The 25,540-nt window shown below is 43.3% G+C and overlaps 1 protein-coding gene across 2 annotated transcripts in view; it reads right to left on the bottom strand.

Annotated features, from left to right (window-relative positions):
• The window catches only part of LOC145447167 (cytoplasmic dynein 1 heavy chain 1-like), a 58,804-nt gene that overhangs the window by 10,192 nt on the left and 23,072 nt on the right, over positions 1-25,540 (bottom strand). For both annotated transcript variants that reach the window (XM_080325581.1, XM_080325580.1), the window contains exons 34-71: positions 23,661-23,826; positions 23,207-23,340; positions 22,992-23,149; positions 22,400-22,542; positions 21,861-22,039; positions 20,879-21,035; positions 20,107-20,301; positions 19,656-19,811; positions 18,404-18,649; positions 17,871-18,051; positions 17,168-17,352; positions 16,819-17,073; positions 15,670-15,963; positions 15,406-15,522; positions 15,179-15,346; positions 14,924-15,101; positions 14,191-14,323; positions 13,486-13,737; positions 13,016-13,196; positions 12,321-12,568; positions 11,867-11,954; positions 11,102-11,293; positions 10,407-10,636; positions 9,535-9,681; positions 8,768-8,923; positions 8,492-8,666; positions 7,861-8,048; positions 7,546-7,709; positions 6,405-6,567; positions 6,026-6,253; positions 5,402-5,561; positions 4,443-4,688; positions 3,928-4,136; positions 2,423-2,675; positions 1,581-1,712; positions 863-1,003; positions 419-535; positions 191-348 (exon numbers count right to left, since the gene is read on the bottom strand). In XM_080325581.1, coding sequence (XP_080181707.1) covers positions 191-348; positions 419-535; positions 863-1,003; positions 1,581-1,712; positions 2,423-2,675; positions 3,928-4,136; positions 4,443-4,688; positions 5,402-5,561; positions 6,026-6,253; positions 6,405-6,567; positions 7,546-7,709; positions 7,861-8,048; positions 8,492-8,666; positions 8,768-8,923; positions 9,535-9,681; positions 10,407-10,636; positions 11,102-11,293; positions 11,867-11,954; positions 12,321-12,568; positions 13,016-13,196; positions 13,486-13,737; positions 14,191-14,323; positions 14,924-15,101; positions 15,179-15,346; positions 15,406-15,522; positions 15,670-15,963; positions 16,819-17,073; positions 17,168-17,352; positions 17,871-18,051; positions 18,404-18,649; positions 19,656-19,811; positions 20,107-20,301; positions 20,879-21,035; positions 21,861-22,039; positions 22,400-22,542; positions 22,992-23,149; positions 23,207-23,340; positions 23,661-23,826 — 6,873 coding nt within the window. The remainder of the gene's footprint in view (positions 1-190; positions 349-418; positions 536-862; positions 1,004-1,580; positions 1,713-2,422; positions 2,676-3,927; positions 4,137-4,442; positions 4,689-5,401; positions 5,562-6,025; positions 6,254-6,404; positions 6,568-7,545; positions 7,710-7,860; positions 8,049-8,491; positions 8,667-8,767; positions 8,924-9,534; positions 9,682-10,406; positions 10,637-11,101; positions 11,294-11,866; positions 11,955-12,320; positions 12,569-13,015; positions 13,197-13,485; positions 13,738-14,190; positions 14,324-14,923; positions 15,102-15,178; positions 15,347-15,405; positions 15,523-15,669; positions 15,964-16,818; positions 17,074-17,167; positions 17,353-17,870; positions 18,052-18,403; positions 18,650-19,655; positions 19,812-20,106; positions 20,302-20,878; positions 21,036-21,860; positions 22,040-22,399; positions 22,543-22,991; positions 23,150-23,206; positions 23,341-23,660; positions 23,827-25,540) is intronic.

Raw genomic sequence — 25,540 nt, forward strand, 5'->3', positions numbered from 1 at the left:
AAAAGACTTTTCGGGATTCAAATTGACTTAAAAGTTTGTGCAAGTTTAGCAATATTTTGACTACATGCGTACCCCTTTATGCAATTTGAGACAATAAACCACCAAATTAGTAACCAACATATGGTCTTGAATAAACAGTAGAAACCGTACAGCCATAGCTAATTGACTAAAAATCGAAGAGTGAATTTACTTGGTCAAAACCAGTTGTTGACCCCTCAAGAAGTGATCGTATTCCATCTGCATCGTGTCGTCGGCGTTGAAGCCTTTCAGATAGATACGAGACAGCAATATCGCAAACATAACCCTGTCCTCGTGCAGCAGCGACCGTGAAACGCGATTGTAGGCGACCTGAAATCGACAGATACGGGAGACGTCAATTGTCAACCGACGAAAAGGTAGGAAAGAAATCAAACCGAACCTGGAACAAGTCCCTTGTTGCGATGCTCAATCGTTTTCCCTCATCTTCCACGCCTTGCAAGTGCGGGTTTTGGTAAAGCACCGTGTGGTAGACGCTCAGGAAGAATTTCAGCGAATACTGGAAGAACAAAAAAATTTTGACGCGACAAACAAAACACAAGATGTGTACTGCGTATCACGATACAAATGTTGCATAGGAATACTTTCTGGCGAGAAATCTTCACAGTCTCGTGAAGTAAAACGTGATATGGCGCAAATTACTATTCATAATTTGGGGAATGTTTGAGCAATGGGTAAAGAGAATTTATAATCCACTTCAGTCTAAATGCTACAGCAAATGTGAGATACCGAGGAATAGTGAAGCCGGATTCTACATTTGCCCATCAGAATATCTTCTTCTAAAATATATGTCGAAAAGAATCAGGCGACCGGGAAAGCACCGTACCTGATACAGGAAATGCACGAGGTGCATGGACTCGAGCGTGAAGTAGATGGAGGAACAAGCCGACGCCAACGGGACGTATTGCTGAGAAACGGATTCGACTTCCTGCATCACCACGTCGGTCTCCTCCACTTTCTTCGAGACCTGAACAACGAGAATTGTGAGAGTGTGAAGTGCTGCGACACAAGAACATCGGCAAACCCCAGTCTTAAAACCGGACTCGACTCATTTACGTAACTTTAACTGGTTATAGTTCAACGCGAGTAACCTAAAGACTATATCGAGCCGAACCGAACTATTCAGAGAAAATAATTTGGGCAAGTCAAAAATATCACGGGAAATATTTTTGGGTCGAGGGGCCAGAACGCTCCCATGTAAAAATTGGTTGGCGTTGACTTTTTTTAGCCAAATTATCTGTTTTCGTGTAATTTATGGCTACGAAGGAGGATATTTGCCATAAATGAGGACATTTGGGCGTCCTCGAGGATATTTTCGATTTCTTGAAAGAAGAGGACAAATCCTCCTAGAGGACGTACGGTAACCCTAATCTACTTGCACCGCTTACTCGAGCGGTTATGTTTTCACCCTACTTTTATTTCTAATCGAATAGATTTTACTCGTTTCACTTTTGATCTTGTTAAAAGCTAGTTTGGGGAAAGCTTTACTACGACCTCTTCGTACCAAAGCTGACTGCTTCGGTCTTTGTGTAAACAGTACCCACCTCTGCGGCTTCCTTCTTCAGCGTTTCCAGTGCGGCGATAATCCTGTCGTCGTCCAGAATCCTGCCCTTGACGTCGTTCAACGTTTGCAGCAGAGATTTCTCAAGTTGTCGGAGACGGAGTTGGTATTCACCCTGAATTCATAGAGAAATGTATCATGCAACATTTCTAATACTGCTGTTGAACAAATTTGGTGAATGCACATACTGCACAAGCATGGTTGCGACATGAATATTGCATTAAAAATATTATAACTAAACGTCAACAACTGCCTAAAAGTGCATCTTCACAATTTTGTTACCCAAAATAATATGTTCATCCAAAAATAATATGTTCATATTCTTAACATATTCGCTATAAAAGCATTTCGACATACTCTCATCACTTGCGTACGTCAGTAATACATCAATGATACATAACAAAAATGTGAATGGGAAAGATATGATACACAGATGAGCAAGGTACAGACGGGAGGCTCGATATAACAGAATCATCAAAGCCCGAGCCACCTAGGCCAGGGACATCTTCCTACAGAAGTCGTTACACTCAAAACTTGGATTAACTAAACCTTAAAATTCAGGATTAATTGACAAAAATACAGCATCAGGGGAAATAATTAAAAATAACAATTATACGTGAACATGAACAAATACATTCGCTGACAAAATATCTCCTAAACTCTGAATTTGATTCATCGAATCACTGATGCTAGCTACCGAGTCGGTCAAAAAGCTCTTAGTGAATAAATGAACAATATGAAGATATCTTTTGTGTAATTGCGAGCTTCTACACTTCTGACGGCTTGTTTAATTGAAACAAAATGAAAACACAGAAATAAGCTCACCTGCAGCTTGAGCAGATCGGACCTCTTTGCGTCCACATCCGGCCTTTCGGACCTCAGCACCTGGTTGAGACACTGCGACTGCAGCGAGCCCCGGGTCACCGTGAAATTGATGAAGGTCACCCTGGAGCAGAGGTCGGGCGAGAACTCGGCAGTCGGGTCGCGGGTGGTCAGGAAAATGGTGAAGGCCGGGGAGAGATCGATGTCCTGGTCGCCGATAGTGATCAGGACGCGGCCGCCCGTGCGTCTCAGCTCCCTGGAAATATTCGTCAATGCCAGAATTCAGACAGGCAGAGATTGTATTGGTAAAGGACGGATACAAGTGTCTATTAGACAGCCGAATAGATCAGGATATAATACTGTTAGATTAGGCAGGGTTGGATGTTAGGTTGAGAGGTATAGGCGACATCAACCTATCTTTTCCTTACATTGCATTGTGTTTTGAGCATCACATTGTACCAGGGTTGTAATGACTCGACTCGAGATTTTTTGGTGACTCGACATGACTCGAGTCATTTTTTCAAATACTAAACATTTTTGTAGTGATTCGACTTGTACTCGAGTCATTGTACACGACTCGAACGAAGTCATATGACTCGAGACTAGGATGGCCACGACAGACATTTCATTGTAACTTCGAAGAAAAGTAAGATTAACATTATTGATATTTCGTCTATCAGTCCTGGCACTTATAAAATAGGGCCAGAAACTTGGGAAAATTCCTATATAATGCATGCGGGCCATTTTATGTCACTCGAGCAGGTTGAAAAAGTGAGTTGAACCAGATTGCACTGAAAACTGAACAGTGTACGTAATGACGTGGATTTGAGTCAAAACACTACGACTCGGACTCGACCCTCTACTAGCTGACTTGGACTCGGACTTGACTCGGTGATGTTTTGAAAATGAGTTGACTTGACTCGAGTCAAAACTATAAAAGCGAGATTGGCTTGCGACTTGGAACCTTGTGACTTGGTTACAAACCTGCATCGTACCTTGTGTGTCATAAGAGGATAAAATTACATAAAAAGAAACATGTTCCCGCTGTCTAAATAATTCCACTAGAAAATTTTCGACTGGCTCATAAATTTGGCAATATCAACATATTGCTTGTTGGGATAGATAAGTTCTGCACTTCCACAAGCCTACTTGGATAAAAATAATAGAACCACCGATTACACCGATTACTTGATTTGATATTTTCGAATCCAAAATTTCTTGTCCAATCACGTCCGAATACTGCAATGACAAAAATTAGTTTGCAAGTCTCACGAAAATTGAAAATTATTAAAGAATTCCATGTCGACAAAACGTTAGTCCACATTTGATCTAAATTAGGTCAAAATTTTGTATCCGCTGATTCGTACAACAGAGACTACGTGATCCAAGACGAAAGGGGGTAAAGCAGGCGGACCAAGAGGGACCATCACATCAAGAGCAAACACAACAAAGCCAGCAACGGACCCAGTTGTTTTTCAGACTCCTCCACTCCCCAGAGTCGAACCCACCTGTTCAAAACCGGGTTCAGGATGGGGTCGTAGCTCTCGACGTCCTGCACCAACAGCGGGTTGCCGAAACGCAGCGAGCTTTCCAGATTCTTGCGGAAAGCGTCGTCTAAAAACGAGGTCTGCGAGATCTTCTTCTCGGCGTACTGCCGCAGGATGTACTCGGTAGCTTGCCCGGACGGGTCAATAATCAACGGGTAGCGGTTGAATCTCTGCAAGGAAGTCGCATAGTTTTGAGATACGCTAAGTACATTAGATTTCATTTTACTAGGTAGCAGAATATCATGGGAATGTTTTTCATATCACTGCCGGAATAATAAGCGATCGCCAATATTTCAATATTGCATTACCAGCAGAAATTACTCCGTGAAAAAAGAGCGTATCGTCACCAAACGAATTTTATTACAAAAAGCAGAAAAACAGGAGATACTTCTTCAATCTTCACATAATATGCCAAAATGTAGTACTACTGATTCATTCAATATAAACCACAACATAATCCAAACTTGAAAACTGACCTTCAACATGATCGCATTCTCCGTGCACAGGTCGTCCACGGGTAGCGAGTTGGACTGCCACTGCATTCTCTCGTCCACGGTGGACAGGTACTCCACCCTGGCCAGGTCCTGTCTGAATCGGATGTTGGCCTGTTCCAGGTGTGAGGTCCACGAGTGGAACAGCTGTTCCCGCATGCTCTGATCGAAGTAGCCGGCGTACGTGACGAACGCGGCGCATAGCAGCGAGTCTCCCGGCATCGTGGACATCTGAGAACATGGGAAACTTGCTGTGTCCAATACAACGATCACGTGTGATCAGTGCTATTCTAACAGCCTGGAGTTGTCCAATCACTGTCCGTGTCTATCATAGGAAACCTTTGAATAAGGCCTTACTCTCGGCAATTGCATACCTTTCTAATTTTCGATGTTGACGATATCTCATACATACCATTTATCCAATACAGAGAGAAAGAGATAAAGAGTTGTAGACAGATGGTAATTCCTCCGGAACATGAAAGAAGCGAGATTTCAAACATGGTGTAGAGAGATAAAGGGAGTTGACGGTACATTGCATCAGAATGACGGAATTTCAAGCAAGCTTAATTAGAGATACCGGTACATATGTTATCCCATGGTTTACACACCCGCAGAGAGAAATGAAGAGAATTGATGGTAAAAAGAGTGGGAATAATAAGTAAGCTTGATGACAGATAAGTTCATATATCCCATTGCAGACAGAGACAGGGTGAGAGCGATAAAGAGAGTTTATGGTGAATTAAGTCAGAATATTACAAGAGCATGGTTGCAGCCCGATAGCTATGGAATATAGGCCTGTTGAACAGATTTCATCTGATCAAATTTGAATTTCCTCAGATTGCCTTTGATCAAATTTTTTTTTTGTTACCGAAATCCCCAGGGTACACTGTACAGTGTACAGTTGTGAAAGTTTTGATGGAAACAACGTTGTTTCGCTCTGCTACCTGGCTTTTGAAGGAGTCGCTCGTTTGCTCCCAGCGTTCGCGTTCGAAACTGAGACTGTGAAGCAGACTTGCACTGCGGTTCACTTTGGCTTCGACAGTCGTCATTTCCTGCTTGATGGCTTGAGCCTCGCCGATCAGCAAGCCGTATTCTTCCTTGTATCTGCAAGTGGAGTTAGCAAGTTGAATCTGAGAGCCAATCTCATGAATATTAAAGCGCAAACTTAGCAACAGCAAAGAGTTTCAGTGTGTTTTTGCAATGATTGAGAGCAGAAGCATTCCATTCAGTGGTAAACCAACCAAAATTCGCCAAAAATCGAAGTGTACAACGCTCTGTGATTAGAGTGATTAGCAAAGCGTGTCAAAATCAGATCTACAGCCGTCTTGCTGCGAGCTCTCAGCTTCCTAAGCCATCGGAATAAGCTCAAATGCAAGAGTATCAGCATTATCCCGGTGGATATATATGAAACATTTTAAGACTGCAGTAGTCATTCACTAGATCACCAATAAAGCTAGTAGTTTTACCAGCATGCCGGCGCTCTCATGATACAAAGAAGGCATAGCCTTGAAAACAGCATCAAATGTTAGCACCAAAGATTGACAAACAGGTTTGCATTCGACGTTCACCTGGCAATGGATTTCTCCAAGTTTATGATGAGCTTTTCGACGTCTTCCGCTTCCTTCTGATTCTTGACTGCTCTAGTTTCTAGCATTTTCAATTCTGACCGTAGCGGGTCCACCCTTTTCAGCATGTCGGCGTAGTTGAGTTGCGCGATGGCCCACTTCACAAGCGGCCCGCACGCCAAACTGGCACGGTTGATAGTCTCGTACTTGTAGGCGGGATTGTTCAAGTATCTGCAATGAAAAGGATATTGTCTCGAGTTCAGACCAAGTTCACCTACAACTAGCTCCTAACATAGCCGGTGAATGGGGCCTGTACATAATCTCATGTTTTTCCATTGAAAACGCTCGGTATCAAAGATACGGCCTAAATCCTTAAGCATACTTGTCTCGCATGACTTTGCGAGTGTATTCCGAGATATCGTCGGTGGAGAAGTTGATGATGGTCGAGATGAAGTTTTCTCGGATGATGGTTTGTCGGATGGACTTCCAATCCGCGGCCTGTTCGCCGAGGAGCAAGCAGATGGACTCCAGGCAGAGTTTGACGCCTGTGTTGCAAAAACGTAATCGTCATTGACATGAAGCAGCTGATGGTGAGGGCATACATCGGCAAATATCAATTTTGTAGCATTTTTGTGACAACGCTGTGGTTTGATCACGACTGCAAAAAGATTTGATTTCCACTAATGTGTTAAGATTTTTACTGCATGATTTGTATGCTGCGATACGGCCAATCCAGGAGTCACGATTTTCTGATGATTGGACTCAAGTTATTTTCTAAAAATACAGAAATGACTCGACTCGAGTCAATCTGTGTATTGACTCGACTTGAACTAGAGTCATTGCGCACGACTCGAACCAAGTCATACGACTCGAGACTCAGACGGCCAAGACCGACATTTCATTGTATTTTCGAAGAATAGTAAAGTAATCACACTATTGAGATTTCGTCTATTAGTACTGGTACTTGAAAATGCGACCAGAAACTGCTAAAAGTGAGGAAAATAGTATATTATAAATGCAAACCATTCGTTATCACCAAACAGAGTTATAAAAAGAGTGTTTAACAAGACTTTATCTAGAAAGTGAGCAGTCAACACAATGACTTGGACTCGGACTTGACTCGGTGGTGGATTGAAAATGACTTGACATGACTCGAGTCAACGCTATAAAAGTGAGATTTATTTGCGAATCGGAGCCTTGCGACTTGGTTACAACCCTGGTTTAAAGCCTGCCAAAGTGGAAGATTGTATCAAAACTATAATGGTCATTACTAAATTAAATCTTAGTGGCACGGAGCGTATAATTTCAGTTCTCTAAAAATTCAAGTCGCACAACTCTACTCGACTCGAGTCATTACAATTGATACTTCATTCAGATTCGAGCGCCCTATTGAAAACCATTGGTACACACCACACGTATTTTGCGGCGTGTCATTTTAAAACGCATCGAATCCGTCTCTTTACTTAGGAAGGAGCGTTAACCACAACGCTACAAAATCGCGTTCCAGAAAAACGCCAGCTCACCTGCAGGCGGGTTGTTCATCGATTTAATCTCGACGAGATGCTGCTTGTTAATGGAACGGACAGCTTGCTTGGCGTCCTGCACTGCAGGCTCCACACCTGACAGCTCTTCTCGAACTTTCTCCGTCTCTTCTTGAATGGTAAAGTTCAATTCTTCCAGTTGTTTCCTACCACGACAGAGACGAGATAACACAAGTTTGAAGGTTAAAATTCCAAAACAAGTCGCCATCATATTATTTGCTGATTCGGAATTAGTAGTTCAATTCAAAACTATGCTGCCGTCGTCAGCACGCAGCAAAACGACGGTAGGAAGCGAACCTGATCTCTTGCGAGGTCTTCTTCTTGTTTTCAGCCTCCTGCTGTTCTTTGACCATTCTCTTCAGCTTCTCGTTTGCGAGATTGTTCTTCTGCTGCAGCTCTTGGTTTTTGCGGGACAAATCCTTGCGCAGTTCCTCCACTTGTTCCACGGTTTCCTTGATCTTTCGGAGACCGACGTTAAGGTGAACCTGGGAAGGCGAGGTAGCTTCGATTGGACCAATCTCAGTCGGCATCGCAACGTGTAAAATGGCACTGGTAGCATGATATATGAAATGGAATCCTCTACTAGAGTAAAGATCCAATGGAGAAAGGATTGATATTGATCATTCCTAGTGCGACTGAGAAGTTGCTTTGCGTTGCGGTAGAGAATATTTACAGACTCGCAATTGACTTGAAACATTGCCTCCGAGTCATGAGTCATTTTACATTTCTCTACGCCGTCCCAAGTCATTCATAAAACCTAACGAGACCCCCAATTCAAAACCACAGATAGTCAGCAAAGATGTACTGAAAGGGAAGTGTGGCTGTATTAAGGGAACATATAAGAAACCTAAATCAAACGATACGCCAGCAATCACAGTATTCACACAATTGCATAAAAACATAGTTGCAGTTTTTTCAAATTCCAAACCTGTTGCTCCTCTAAATCTTCGCGCTTCTCGTGCATCAGCTTGGCGTAATGATTGATAAAGTCCAGGAATGCCCGCGGCGAAATGGTGACGATGCGATCTCCACGCTTCGCCAGACGCTTGTTCGCTTGGTGCAGCGTTTGATGAACGAATACGCACGCGTTGACAACCATCTCCCTATAACAAAGAGCCCAGGAATTTAATCATATTTTCATTGCATCGCCTCGTAGCTAAGAAATTACTTGAGAATTATAAAGATAAGAGTGATATATAGATACCTGTGCATCGGCGGGTTGGGCAATTGCTCGTACACAGCCGGAATCATGTCTGGCACCGTGTATTGCGGGTCTTCCAAATCCAGTTTCGAAGTGAATTCTTTGCCGACCTGGTACAGCGCCTCGATAGACCAATCGCCGAACCAGTTCAAAACGCATCTGTACAACGTAAATGGGTTTGAAATCGTCGACACTAAATATTCGTCCGAGTATCAAAAACAGCAATTATAACTTGGATTCGGTCCAAGCCGAAGTGAATGCATTACAGGTCCTACTTTTTCTAAGTAAGTAGAAGTAGTTATGATTTTGGAAAACTACTGGAGAGTTTTCATTTTTTTAGGCAAAACTAGGCCTACTAATTCATTCGCTAGAATATTCTTACTTCATTTTGAACTTGAATATGAACTTACACAAAGTTACTACTATACCTACTCCAGTACTAAAGATCGGTAATTTGACCACCTCTCAACATTGGTAGGTGTTTTCAACTTGCAATATTCACATAAGTGGCTACGACTTTAGATTAACTTGACAGTTTCATTTCTTTAGGCTGAAGTAAGCCTACAATACTTACTTTTTTACTTAGAAATTGCTACTGCCACTTGAAATGCAGGAGAAATCTACATTAATTCTACTCGGAGTATCAACAAAGACTATCTACTTCAACAAGCTCTGACTATAACACTGAGCCAGTCCCCTGCACAGCATGTTCAAACATATGAAAGTGTATCTCAAAGTCACATCATGCAACTGTATTCAAGGCCTTGAACCTGTTGAACAGAGCAGGCGAAGTGGCAGCACGGTCTTTCAATCCTTCTTCTGACGGGTTCATGGTGAACACGACGTGCAGGTTACGCATCACTTCGCCAGTGAACCATCTGTACAGCTCGTCTTGGCTGTCCAGCATCAGGCCCTCTCTAAACAGAGAATAGGGTTGATGAAGCTTGGTACATAGAAGCCAGCAAATCTAGCTTTACAGTGCAATGGATGTTAGGTTACACCGCGTAATCTTTCGCGCCGATGCTATTAGCGAAATCAAGCACTTCGTTTCTTCGCTCTATCTATTATATCTATTACCGCAGACCTAAAGGTTGTTTAAAACATATCTTTGTCAGCATGCCGAGCGTCGGTTTATGTCATTTGGGCATTGTCACATATCAATGACTGTGGTACACACGTGTATCAGACACATTGGGAAGAATTTGATTAACAAGAGTCCCTAGTGCATAGATTTTACTCAACTACAACTACTAAACTGCATTGCGAGTCCATGCATTTGTGTCGATTGGAATTAGAAGTCATCCTATAACACAGAACAGCACAAAAATAGTCGCACGGAGATCGAAAATCAGATATTGCTTCCCAGTAATAGGTCAACCGGCATTCATTTTGTCAGCTTTTCATGCATTGAGCCCGGAATTTGGGCTACTGTACACCAACCTTTGCCAATGCAGTTGCCAGGCTTCGTTGAAATAAACAAAAACGTCACACTCGCAAAGGCACGTGTGAAACAGTTTTTAAACTGCCGTGACCAACCATGGTCACAAGAAATTTCAGCCAGGCATCGAGTTCAGTACAGTAAGCGATAGTTATTGGTGCAACCTCACCGTTCCTAGTTACAAATCTACCCCACACCACTCACCGTTGCGCGCCCTCCTTGCACTGGGTCATCAAGGTCGTGAACTCGTCCCCTTCGAAAAGCCCGGGTACCTCGCCGTTCGCGAGCAGCGTGTTCATTCTCTCCAGGAAGGAAGAATCAAGCACGTTTGACTCGTCCATAATGAAGGCGATTCGTTCCCCTTTGCAGCCAGACCGCCTCAGCACGTTGCGCAGATCTTCGTCGAAATCCGCACCGGTGTACTTGCGATGCACCTAAAGTACGCGAATGCAATTAAGAATATGCAGTAGAGGCGTGCAATACGATTCCATGTGATAAGACTTTTTCAAATAACGAAAACAGACGCCTTCGCACCAACAGTCATATTTTATCAGTGTGAAGTATAATTTCAATATTTCTTTCTTGCTACGTTGGAGCCTCGAAACCTCAATTGGCCGTAACCAAGCACAGAACATGTTACACAAGGCTAAAAATATTCATGGTACGCCATATCTGTCAACCAATGATCGGCCCTCACAATGGTCAAAAAGCATTACAAAATAATTTTGGTCCGGACATACGTAATTATTTTCGAAGACACGTAACTAGAAACATGACAAGATACATTTTGAATAGCACAGGTGATTATTACTGTTATAACTCAAATAATCTAGGCTTAGTACTTTACTCAGGCACCTGCTTTTGCGCAGGTCTGATTGCATTGCGATTCAAGCACCCACCTTGACTTGGAACACGCTCAATCCATTCATCCAAGCGACGAATCGCGACAGCGTAGTCTTTCCAGATCCCGACACGCCGATAAGCAGCAGGTGACCTTGCGGTTGCCTGAAGATACGGTCGATTCGGAGCACGTTGTCCAGGACTTCGTTGAACAAGACCAGCGGCACGTCCAGCTCTTCCTCGTAGAACACCTTCACAGAGCGGAAATGTGAATATAACTTTCTTTGTAGCTTAGCTGCAGTCGACACATTTCATTGAACTCGAGCAGGCCAAATTCAATTCAGGTTGCGGACAGGATTCATAATTTTCACCGTCGATGATGCCAAAATGCAGGGGCCGTCAGTGACGGGTCACTTCCACTTTCCTTTCAATATTTCTGAATTACCATTCAATGGCAATCTTAGATCACCGGCAGAGATCACAATCAACTCGCCACACTAAAGAAAGTGAGAGCTGACAAGAAATCACATTTATCGTATCTGTCATGATTCCAAAGCGCACAACCGATGGATAGAATTAGACCAAATGTAGCATCATTGGAGTTTTGGCATTTGTGAATAGCTAGCTTCCGTTTTACTTTTTCCTTGAAAACTCCGGTGTCGGGAGCCGAAGACCTGCCACTAATGGTGGCAATATAGGGAACCCCCGACAGTGCTGGATGGTTAAGCTGTGGCACATGAGCACATTTGACATTTGCTGTTCACAAGTTTCTCTTATTTGAAACATTAACTTTTCTTAGAAATGTGCCGGATCGTACAAGATACCTTGAGCCTAGCCTTTGTGTACTCGCGTAGCTTTTCTTGATCGACCGAGACGTAGTCTTTGCTCTGCCAATTGCTGTACAATATTGGTCTGAAGAGAAAAACGGGTTTCAGAAGTTTGGTCGCAACATTTCAACGCATCGCAGGATAGAACTCTTCAATCTCAGGTTCATTCGCATTCGCGTAAAACCGTCTTCCCACAACACCAATGGACAATCCACATTAGAGGAAGACTTTGAAAGGGAGTTGTCAGACGTTAAAAATTAAATTCAGTTTCAGCTTCTCTTGTCCAGCTACAATTCCGCGCACAGTGTATGCATGTACACAATATAACATGAACTTATTCCTAAACCTGTTTACTATTTTACACCAGTTCGCTATATCCACTGCCTTGCTATTATGGCGGCGCAGGGCGGCGCAGTAGATGCGCTGAGACAAGAGCTGTTTTCAGAATTACCTTTTCAAAGCCTTCTCCCGGCTGATATTCGGGAAGTGTTTCAACGCCACCATGTCAATGTTGGTCTCTGTCCAGTTTCTTTCCTCGTCATAAACCAGCCTGTCTTGGAAAAGCCGCAGCGCCTCGTGGGCCCATATTCGAACCAGGCCTTCCACGGCCAGGGTCTCCAGCGGACGAAGCGCTTCGCAGATGCCACGGACCCAGCGCGTCATCTCACGAGGCGAGTAGATGTAATGCGGTTGCATGTCCTGGAAAGGGCCGATTGATTATTTCATTTTGATTTCACAAATTGAATAATAAGTTTAAATGATGCTCAAAATCCTAACGAATAGATGCAGCTCTTGGTAACCCCATAGCGCCAGTGCATCCCAATAATTCAAGATGCGAATCTCGGCCTAATCAATACTAGGCCTGTACAAAGTCAATAACTTTGGTGATTCAATTCAGAGTCAAGCATTGAGTTCCGAGTATGGAGTCATGACAGCTATAATCATTGAAACAATAATATATTTTGTACCAGAGGAAAATGATGGTAGTTACACATCATCCAATAGAATTTAATGTTTCTGAACCATGACTATCTCATAGCACTTTGCGACTTCGTGGTTGAAACTATATTTTTCTGTTGATAAAATACTACTCTTGTGAGAAGAAGCATATTTTCGTTACTCTCACTACTAGACTCGGCTCATTACCTGTGTGAATCTCTCCTGCGACATGGTGTAGAAGTCCACCATGGCATTGGTGAGCGGTTCGGCATAGGCCCGAAGAGGTGGTATGAGCCGCAGCATGGCCCGGTTAAACGTGCCGTAAATCTGGACAAGAGATGCGGGTCCTGGGTGGTCGACGTAGATCACAGGCACATGGCGCAGGAACCTAAAACGTACAATTTCACACATGAAATCAAGCACTAAACTCTGCGAGTTATGTCAGTGTCACAATTGTTTTAATGAGGCAATTTTGGTGAAATTGGCCAATTTCCAGCTAATCTGCATCGCATTTTTTGTCATAAATTAGCAGCGTCTATCAATTTGGGATTGCTCGCTTTCTACTGGTTGAAATTAACACAAATTTGGCGGGTTGCACTTTTTTGGGTAACCTAATAATAAATCTCGATGCAAGTGAAAGTTGTGAAAGTTTTTCTGAACAACCCTGTCTGGCTTACCGGTGAGACATCGGTTTCCTTCCCGGGTCCGTGGGCGGATTGCAAGCGCCAACAAATTGCACGCGTTCCAAATGCACCCAAACCTGATCCGAAGTGCGGTAGAATCCACCGTGTTCGACCATTTGTCGAATGAACGAAATGACGCGTTGCGTGCCGTAGCGATCCATATCTGGCAAGTTGATTTCGTCGCAGAACAAAACCAGCCACTTGTTGAGCTGAGTGGGAGCCAGCACCACCCCTTTAGGAGTGCGTCTTAACAAAAATGATGAGTATAGTAAAACTTGTAATTTCTCATTTCAGATATAGATGCGAATAAGACCGAGAATAGCACCCCTGCAGCAACGTATATGTGAATAGTACCTGGCAGAGACATATGTGAATAATAGCGGAACAGTTCCACATATATTTGCTCAATAGTCGTTACTCATTGTAGCTTCAACCATCATATTTTCATTTTGATTTAGATTCAATTATTTACAGTTACTACAAAATTTGATTTGCCCTTTACCGAAATCATTGTATTATATTATATTCACTATTCACATCTTCCGAGTACACAACGTAGACCCAATTCCCCTAATAGCCACAGTAGCCTGAATGATCACCAGATTACTTCGCTTCATCTTGATCTCGAAATCACTACATATGGAGTCAATGATGATGGATGTATGGGATAAGTGCGAAAAAAAGGGATAAACCACATACCTGTATTCGCAGTAATGGTCAAACGTTTTCAGCAGCAATTCCGGCGTGGTGGCACTTGAGAAGTTCAAGCCGACAACCTCCATATCAGGCAGGGCGCGAAGCGCAGAGAAAAGGGTCATGGTCTTACCAGAACCTATAATACGGCAGACGTATGAACAATAGTTTGCGTAATTGAGCACAGAATAAAATGTGGTGGCCATTATATAACATTCACAAAGAGACACCCATATGGAGTTGCATCCCATTTCAACATTGCTACACCTACGGAAGTTTAAACTGGCATATTCAGGGCAGCATATATTTCAACGGGTCAGTTCAACTATGAGCTAGGTGATCTTCATGTGATACTTCAAAAGGGGTCAAAGTTGGTGGGCTTGCAACTTAAGTACAAGTAGAAGAAACACTGTCAACTTCTACTCAATTACAAGTAGAAGTGGCGATTATAGAAATGTTCAAAACTACTTCAAGCGAAACAATAACATGAAAAAAGGTACGAAAAGTACTCAATTAGTTTCACAAAATAGATTTGGTAGAGGGGCCGCATACTTTTAGTAGCGAAGCAGAGGTGCTGTTCAAATAGAAGTGAATGTAGTGTAAAATTAAAACCACTGGAGTACGTAGTGCAAGCAAGCAAAACTTACTCTAGTACTCCGAAAAGCACGAGTAGATTGTACCACATCTGGGTGCTCCACCGAATGAACAGCATTACACATTACACATGAACTATCCTTACCTGGCGGACCACACAAAACCAGCGGTTTGTGTTCTGCGAGCCAAGTGTACAAAAGCGATTCATGTCGCACGGTGTCGAGAGTCGGCACCACAACATCCGGAGCAGCCACCTTGTGAGTTTCCACTTCAATTTGCGGCACCTTGTTAATCCACGGCGACCATTCGCCAGTCAAGGTAACCTGGATTGTGCAACAGACTCATTGTCAATTTCCCGAGCTAGTCAACCGATATCCACATTCCCAGTATGGAATCATACCTCAAAGTCGATGATCCCCATGTTGTGCTGCGAGGGCAGCGCCACGCCTGTTGTGCGTCTGATAAACTGTCCCATTTCTTCTCTCAATTTCAACTTTCCGTCTCCGGATAGCGACCACAGTATGGAGTACAGCATGTACTTCTGCAGGTATTTCTCCATGACCACGAACTGAAATAGCACACACATAAGGTCGCCGCTAAACCCGGGTACAGTGATGGCCAACTGACCTCCATCGGAAAATCAAAGTGAGACGCGTTGTACTGCTGGATGTTCCTCACGCCCTGATCGAGCATGGAGAAGAGCGAGTTCAGAGCTCGTAGCCTTGTGAAATCCATGATGTGTTCCTGAAAAAAAGGGGGTTTTGAATGTGTCAGACTTGCTACAACTTTTTCGACTGATCGTCCCCTTATCAAGCTTGACATGTTTTTATCATCAACCTTATACCTGCCCAAATAAAGTTGAAGGCTATCCAGCACGCTTGGGGCACCCACCTGCTTTTCGGCGTAATCCAACACCCGGACCACCAGCCCGTCGGAAGAAAAGAAAGGTCGCAAGACGGCGGCCGCGTCATGCTGCACCCGCATCGTCGGGGAGCGCTCTTTCTCGTCTGCCCCGCCGGCTTTCGGTTTGCCGCCCACCGCAAATTCTTCGTCGCCCTCGTCCAGGGGTACGTCGCGGAGTCGGGACAGAAAGTTGGAGAAGATCATGTCGGTGGACAGCACGTCCTCTGAGAACCAGATCATGCCGCACCGGGACACCGTCGCCAGGGTGGCGTACTTCAGATTCTGTGGGGCAGAAAGATTGAAATAAATAGGCGACAGAGTGGGAACACAAAGGTCAAGTGTAAGTATCTACAGTTACTGAAATTTAAAATAAACGGCAGTACAGCGTAATGGCTTCTTGATCGGTAGGTCTGGGTTCCATTCCCGGCAGGGTCTGACCAAAGACTTCAGTAAAACACTGGTGACCATGGCTTCCCCGCTTGACGCTCAGCATCATCCTGATAGCATTAGGGGGTGGTGCAAGACTTGAAAAGCCTTACAAGGCTATATCTGCCCCTTCCTTGTCCAGTGGCATATGCAGTTATGCACATCACGCACTCATGGTATGCATAAGCACAGATAGTGTGCGTGTATATCACGAGTTGGTGTATACGGCGCAAAAAAACCATGCGTGTAGTATATTTATCACGAGTTGGTGTATACGCCGCAAAAAACAGAGGACAAAAATATACAACACTCCAATCCTATATATACCCTATATTCATTTTTGTACATCCTTTCCTATTTGCATTATTACTTCGTTTTCTTTTTTAGCATCGGAGCTTGACAGTTTCAGTAATGAAGTACTTTTACATTTTACGAGTAATCAAGTAGGTTTTGACCACTTGCACCGTTTAATCAAGTCGGTCGAGTGGCTATGTATGCGACCTACAGATCAACTCTATATCTTCTTATTCTACTTCTACCATACTGTGGACATAGACATGTTTTGGAAATAGCTACCACTGCTTGCAATTAAGCATGAATTTACAGCGTAAATCTCTGCTCAGCGCATATATTCTGAATGGTTGCTGTAGAGTAGGTGTCAACGGAACAAGACATAGTTTGCATCGAATACTCAGTAAGTATCCCACTCACCTGGACTTCAAACATGACTCGAAAGCAAGGCGGCAGCGCAAGCCTCTCTCCGTTGGGCAGGGTCAGCAGCTTGTTATCATCCAGCACAGAGTTGAGATTCTCCACCCATTCGGGGTCAACGTCGCCGTCGAATACAACCCAGTGACGTTTTCCGAGCTCGCCACGTACATTGTCGATGACGCGTCGCAGTATGGAAGTGAAGAGGCCGTCTGTCCATTCCCGGGTGTTGGGATCCAGATTACCGTACAGTTGCTCCTATGGGTGAGTTACAAGATGAAAGATACGTCGACGCAAGTTAAACACGGGGTATCGCCGCACTATCGGTCGGGCTCTAGTTACAATATCGTACCTTGCTGATGGCCTTGGGATCGATTACATAGCAGACGCCTTCCACGCCGTCCAGTCTCTCCAGCGCTTTTAACAGCACTCTCCAAGCCATAGACTTTCCGGAACCGCTCGGGCCGACCATCATCAAACCGTGATTAATTTGCGACACCTGATACAGCTGGATCACTTTCTCCACCCACGCGGTGCCTGGAAACGGTTGAAGCATTGTGAGATCATGATGATATCTATGCCAGTTTCACTGTGACCGGCATTAATCCAAAAAATATAAAACTACGATTGTCAAGAAAAATTTGTTTATTCACTATTCAGCCTCATTCAAAATGCACCAAAATCATCAAGATCTAGTCAAACTAGAAACCAGAATAAGTCTCCTGCTTTAAAAAGACTCTCGGACACACAAATATTTGTTCCAAAGACTGCAGCTCTGAGTGGTAGCCTGTATTTTTCTGCAGTACCTTACATTCACTATTAAATTGAATGATATATTAATATTGAAACCAACCCGAATATTTTAGAATGACACTGGTCAGGGTCAGAAGCTAGTAGAGTATTGAATAGAATTTCGTATATCAACAAATGTGCCACCAAATATGACATCACAGGCATGAAAAATCGAATAATTGAGGCTCAAGATCAGTATTTGGGTATATTTCAATACGGATATATTGCTCAATTATATATTTGAACCCCCTGCTGTATATTACCTGTTTCGTCGTTTTCTCCGTAAATCAAGAACAGCTCCTCGCACACGATCTTCAGCTCCTTCCTCAAAGCCTCCATCCTGTCGTGACGGTACACCACGTTCGGGAAAACGTCCTGCAGCAGGCTGTTCAAAAGCGGGATGTCCTCCGCAACCAGTTTCGGCAACATGGTCTCCATGATACTCTGTCAATAGAAAAAAATGTGAATATGTGCGAAAATACCTAGTATTCCGGTGCAGGCAAACACGTCACATCTTTCAGAGAAGGAAACGGCCTAAAAAATTACTTTCCCTTGCTAAGGGAGATGCAATTTCGCTGGAGGTGGTTCAAATTAGTCATCGGTGGTTTGGTGGAACGTTCGTAGACCATGAACTCCATGTCTCGCAGACTGTGTTCGAAATAAAGTTCTGAATAGATTTCAATAACTAATGGACATAAACACTAGACTGCATGTTGGTATAAGATTTTGCTATTCAACTCCAAACTGCCGAAGCCCCACGTGCAAAACCAAGTTGCCTTCAAAGCAATGCACACACCTGGATCAGAATCTCTTGTTCCGGCAGATTTTCGGCAATTTCCGCCTCGTCCACAGTCTCGCCGCGCCCGACCTTGTCCTGCTTGATGTTCTGGATGCGCACGCGCTTCACATTACCGGCAGACACCAGCACGTTTTTCAAGGCACGCAGCCCGAAGTCGTAATGCGACTGCCTGCTGAGCTGTTCGTCGCAGAGCTTGAAGAAGGGCACCACCTTGCTGGCCAGCTTCTCGGCAGTTCTGAATCCCTGAAGTACAAGTAAGAAAAAGTGTTAGTAAGCTACTTTGTTCCCGAGCACCTCCGAAAAAGACCAACTTTACAGCTGACCGAAACGAATGGGAAAAATTTTCCATCGGTTGGTATTGAAGAGATAGCTTGGTTCATATCAAAGCAATGAGAAACATCTTACATCAATATGGGGGACTGGAGGAGCAACTTAGATGCTTGTAAAATTTAAACAAGCAGCCATCTCTCATTACAGTTGAACAAACGAGTAGAGATATCGCAGCGCTCAGCTAGGTTGCAGTATAAACCCTGCGTCTCATCAGCTAGGGCAAGTTTTTTTTGCAGTCAAATCCGTGAAAAGTTGCACTTATTTTACACGAAAGTTGCAGTAAAAAGGGTGATTTCATTTTCACAAAGTTGCACTAAAAAGTTGCATTTACGGACAAGTTCCTTGAAATTATTAGTGTACGAGATACTCGACTCATTCCGCATCCAAAGCAAAGTAGCAAAAACTCAATGTTATGGGACTTCAACAAAATCAATAGCGTGGAAAAATTGACTCAGTTTAAATATAATTTTCGGCGGTCTAGCCTGAATGTATCAGAAAGTCAGAAAGAAAGGACCTCAAATTTAAACTACAGCGAATTAATCACGCGATCTATTTACATATAGTGCCAAATATTTCCAATAAAAAGTTGGTTGCATATAAATTTGGAAAAACGTGCAAAAAGTTGCATGAAAAATCGAAGACTTGCAAGAAGTCGTATGAAAATTCAAAAAAATTGCATGAAAAAATAAAAAGTTGCATATCAGATTCTACCAAACAGCTTAAAACGCGATACTACATAACTTCAGAGTCTTTAAGAAGCTGCCAGAAGTCGTAACGGTTGCAAAATCTTGCTCTCCTCTACTCATCACTCTATTTAAGAGTGAGAGCTTCTGGAGATACAGAACTAACCCTTGGGACCTTCGCTATCAGCCGGAATACAAACAAAGCCATGCAATGCTTGGTCGACGATGCAACGTACCTGCGAATACAGAAGAACTTGAGCGATGAGTTGGCGATCCGGCTTTGTCATGGCCAAGCTTCGGAACAACTTCTTCAGATTGTCCGGCAAGTTCGAACGTCCTGCATATCCAGGGTTCATGGTGATGAAGATCGCCATGTCTGGGCTTACTTTGACCTGAAAGAATGTAAAAGTGTGATACAAATCAACAGAACGAGTAATTTAACTTATTCGGGATACTGCTAAACTATGTGAAACCTCGACCAAATTCACATGATGAAACCACTCGAGCAATTTTCAAACCTTTTATTTCCTACTTTCACTTGACTAGCTTTGCGATGACTTGAACATCACTACTGCTACTTACCTCAAGTAGAAATTTATGACGTTACTCCTGCATAAGCGCTAACGCTGGTCACGTTGACCAGCTCAGTATAGATTTCGACTATTCCCACTAAATGGATGGACTTGCCTGTTTTCCCAGCAACTCCACAGACACAGATTTCACAATGTCCCTCGCCGGGTCAGAGTGCAGTTTGAGGGCCTCTTGAATTTGCTGGATCTGTTGTGACACGGCTGACAGCATACGCTCTTCCAGGCGGTTGAATTCATCGAAGCAACCCCACGCGCCGACTTGGCAGAGCCCGACGAAAATACGCCCCATAGCCTGAAAAGATAAATATCATCGTGAATAATGATGGGCGAAAACGTATCACAGCTGATTCAATCATATAGATTTGGATGGAATCAAGTCACCACTTTTCAATATTATGTCATTGATCAAACTTTACAGCGGACATTCAAAGCGCTTAGCATAGTGAAATGCAGAGGGCTACAGATACTGTGTAGCAAAATTGTAATATAGTCATGGATCCTAAATGACGTAATAGAGGCGTGAAGGGTGGTAGAGCTTAAAGATATTTTATTCGACTAATTGGAAAGCTGATAAAACAGCATTAGCATGAATAAGTATATCGAGTGCCAACAAAATTGAGGTGATTGCATGCAATATCGCTTCAAGTCCAAAATGATCTTCCAGTCAATCAATTAGCAGTTGTAACCATTATTGGGAGTTGCCCATCAAAATTGCCTTTACTGGAATGTGGTTATTCCTGTTGCTTGGATTCATACGGCATAAAGAACGAGCAAATCGAATCAAGGTCAACACGTAAAAAGACTGTACGGAATTGGATAATATAAAATCTATCATAATTAGCTACGCACAACTGACAACGGCACTTCACCTGGAAATCGAACGTCTCGTCACAATTGAAGACGAGAACGAATCTTCCGAGTTGGTGTCCCAGAGCCTTGACAGTTTCCGTCTTTCCCGTGCCGGCTGGTCCAAAGGGTGAACCGCCGAGCCTAGCTTCCAAAGCTTGGGTCATCGTGAGATAGCATCTGAAGTAAAATAATAACGTAGATATAAAAGGAGCAATCAAGTCATCTACTGGAATCTCTATGACAACATTTTCACTGTTACCCTCATTCAAACACGGACGTGTGATGTGCATATAGTTGAAGGTGTGGACCGAATTTGAATGAAATTTTTCATAACTGGAGCAGCATTGCACAAAAATTTGAACAATAGCAGATTTTCACGACACTTCTGCGAGAATATTGGTTAATCAAGGAAAGGAAAGGACATAGTTTATTTTTGTCCTTGATGTTTTTGCGTCATATACACCGACTCATGATACACATACACACGATCTGCGCATATGCATATCATGAGTGCATGATGTGCATATGTCGCTGGACAAGGAAGGTGCAGATATATCCTTTTACGACTTTCCAAGTCTTGCGCCACCCCTCCATGCTGTCCCAGTAATGCACGAGCGCCAAGCAGGGAAGCCATGGATACCAGTGTTACTAATTAGGTCTTGGGTCTGACCCGGCCGAGGATCGAACCCACGACCTACCGATCAAGAAGCCGGACGCTTAACCATGACGCTATCTTGTCAGTGGTCTACGTGACTGCATGATAACGTGAAGAATGGGCAGCAGGTTAAGTTTTGCAGAGACAGACCACAGAGACAGACGGAGTGAAATGGTACAGTTCTGGAAAACATTTAACCGCAGTTCGAATACAGCGACTTTCTGAGAATATTGTCTGCTGTCGAAAATGTTTTTTGCACTTACAATTTTAATTTGACACTATCATATCTGGAGCGCAGTGCCCCCAGCAGTCCAACATCCACTCAGAGCGCAACGTTTAACCATTACCTGTCAGTGAGAGGCGTCTGGACCAACTTGTCTTGCACGCCGAGATATTCAAATCCGTACTGGAACTGCGCGTTCGCCATATGAATGGAAAGCTGTCGCAGCACGTCGCTTTGTCTCGGGTCGTAGTAGAAACGCATTTGCATCAACCAAGTGAAGTCGTGCGGCGCGCTGGTGCGCTCCTGAAATCGAACAAGTGCTATGAAGTTACAGAGATATAGACGAACGGGCGCTATAGAATAGCCAGTATTTCTAAGTTTTAATACAGATATCCAATATTTCACAAGATCAATGAATGGCTGTTACATTTGACGGCACTAACTATCTAATGCTGCTATGGTGCAATATTTCGATAACTATTGCTATCACAGTGTAATGAAACAGAAATTGAACATATGCCATACAATATTCTGACAACTGCAGCAGCTCAAAAATCAAACTTTTAAAGTGTTGACAATTTGGTGATTCAACACATAAGACGCATCAGAAGAAACAAAGTTTTTTTTCCTATAAACTCTGACATAATCTTATAAATCGCGTACCTTGATCAAGTGCCTGGTGGTGTCTCTTTGATGAACCAGCTCGGTGATCAAATGCTCCAATTTTCGGCGACGTACGGCGGGCTGTTCGTGAAGCACAGAGTCGGCCAACACGTTCAGGGTCTCCTCGACTTGAGCAAGCACTCCTGTTCGTAATAGGAGCACACAATAATTGATGCTACCAAAGACAATAAGTGACAATGACTTTGCGTGTACTCAGTCGTGCACCAGGTCCGACAAGGAATTGTGCCAGCAGATCACTTCCCAATTATGATCTCGAAACGTAATCAGTCCTTAACAAATCAACACCATACTTTCACGAAACCTAGTGCGTTCCGTAAGAAAGATCAGGGTCATGCGTGAAAGTAATAGTGTGAAATATACCTGTTAGGCAAATGGAATTACTTTGATAAATGCAATGTGGTTACTTCGATAAACACAATAAGTGAAAAGTTTTAAAACAAATATTAGGGGATGCTGGACAATAATGATGCCGAAATGTACGTTGCAACCATCTCGCCGACACCACAGTTAAATCACGGTGATTCAACAGAAATTTTACTGGGAATAAAATAAAATTCCTCGCAATGCAGACCTTGCAATGCGGACGTGTCTGGATTTTTCATTTCCGCCGTTTTCTGCAACGCCCTGTCCACGTTCTCGGACCACGAGATCTGAGCGGACAGAATCACCAGTTGAGCCTGGTACTTGTCCATCCACTCCATGTACTCTTGCCTTTCCACTTTCTTATCCCTGCGGCAAAACAGTGTTAGTGAGCAGTTCCGAATGTATCAATCGATGACGACTCACTTGAAGGAAGAGATGTCGGTCACGGACTGAGCCAGCAGTTTGGCGAGCGTTTGCTTCATTTCCTGCTCCAGCTTGGTGAGCCATTCGTTAATTTTCGGGTGCTTGGCGAGAGACACCGGGCTTTTGTAGGTGACCTGATAAAAGTAACATCACAGTGCTGTTGCATCGTAAAAAGACCAATGCATTATCAGGGTTGGGTAAAAATGTTTCCAGATTTCTAAATTTTACACAAAGAGAAGTTCACTTTCCCTGCCCTCCACAGCCATTATCACATTAAAAATGAAAATAGAGCATGCAGCAAGTCAGTACTCAAAATATGCACAGTGACTGTGATACAGACAGATGCTATTTCCTCAGGCTGCCAGGACAATGCAAACTTATCCCGAAACTAATTTCTACTTATTTTGGAAGTGTTTGTGCAAGTAGATGTTATCCTTCTCAATAATAGCTTCACCTCTTCCGCTTCCTTCGACAGAATGCCGGTTATAATCATGTCCTTGTCGGCAAGAGCCAGCGACGTGATGCCGGCGAACATCTTCTTGAAATGTTTCTGCAGCTTGGGAATGCTTTTGGAATTTCCGATGATCTCGAGCAGATCTTCGTCGCCGACAAAGTAGAATCTGCCGACGTAGGTATGAAACGATTAAGCGCCAAGTCGTACGGCATACGGCCGGCGTTTGAGAATGTGACGCAATAAAAGATGGCCGTTGAGTTGGAGACAATTTTCTATGCGACTTTACAGCCCTAAAACTGACCAAACCCTAACATAATGCGCATACTCATGCTACTATGTTGCATATTCGTATATCTATGGACCATATAATTAATCATACAGTCTTCAAGTTGATTTCAGATTTCGGCGAATTCACGAGTCGTCAAAATCATAAAGCGAAAAGAGTCACATGCAGTCAAGTTCCGACTAAGTCTCATCACCAGGCCGTGTTATTTTTGGCATATGCCAAAACTGCCAAAAATAACTTATTTTTGGCATTTTTTGATTTTTATTTTTGGCAGTTTTGGCATCGTCCTCTAAATAGATAGTTTCAGCCTCGAATTAGTCACAAAAACGCTTTATTTGGGCTAGTTTGTCAAAAGACACCACAAAATGTGCAGCATCCACGTATAATCAGTGCCAACAAACGATAAGAGAGGAAAAAACCTAACGATTTCATTGGTTAATTATATCAAACGAAACCACAAAATGTGCAGTATCCATCGGAATCGGTGCCAATAAGCAAAATAAAAAAGAAAGAAAAGCCTAACAAACACGCTCAACAGCTGATGGTCACAGCTGTTGAATAGACTTAAGTCGTCTGCACTGTAGCAGTGCTTCCAAACTCAGGTCAGCTAAGTTTCTCCTAAATTCATTTCTCGCCCAGCGAATCTAGGAAATATCGGCTTCAACAGTAGCCGCTGAGAGAAAGAATGTTGCCAGTCATGCACAAAAGGTTTTCAGAGCTTCAAAATCTTTGGAGGGCCGAACCGGCTGCCATGCATCATGAAAAGAGATCACTTCGCCAGTGCCATCGATCTCATCGTGGAAATAATTTTCTTCCTGATCCTTTTCCAGGAGTTTCCTGTGTTGTCTCTCAACACATTCTATGTAGTAGCCCGACTATCATTTCTCCTTCAGTCTACCGATATATTTTCGGAGGACATTTTTTCACTTCAGGTGGCTTTAATATTACCAACTGGCATGGAAGAGTCCTGGGAAGGTTAGCTTGCTTAAGAACATTGACGCAACAAGACTGTCTGGAAAAACGAGTCTATGCAGCTCAGAAATAGCCAGGCAGTTTGTTGCGTCACAATGTTCATCTCGATCACAATGCAAAAATCGTGGTTGATTTCGGGAGTTCCAGTTCCATGAGCAGAATATAATTTATATTTTAATAATCAGTACTGCGGCAGCTTCTCATTGATACCCGTTTTATCAAATTTAGCGCTCGACAAGCCGGTAAAAAATGGTCGTAAAATTGCCTTCGGACAAATGGAAAGTATGACGTAAACCAAATGCAGTCAGCCGTTCAATCTCGCTGTGCCCACACTATTTAGGACACCATGCTTTCACCCCTAATGGGTGGGCTGGACCCAGATTAAGAAACCTGCCTTTCACAAACGCTCTTCTCGCTTGTAACGCGGTCCTGTTAACACAACACCATGAACGAAATACACTATTTGGCAAGCCGTGTTATTTTTGGCATATGCCAAAAATTGTTTATTTTTGGCATTTTCAAATTTTTATTTTTGGCAGTTTTGGCATCTGGCTCCTGAAATGCCAAAAATAACACGGCCTGCTCATCACTAAATATTCGGGATGCAATCTAATTGTGTAAT

The sequence above is a fragment of the Botryllus schlosseri genome, chromosome 9 (assembly GCF_051294905.1).
Source record: "Botryllus schlosseri isolate E-star chromosome 9, Bs_hap1, whole genome shotgun sequence".
Lineage (NCBI taxonomy): Eukaryota > Metazoa > Chordata > Ascidiacea > Stolidobranchia > Styelidae > Botryllus > Botryllus schlosseri.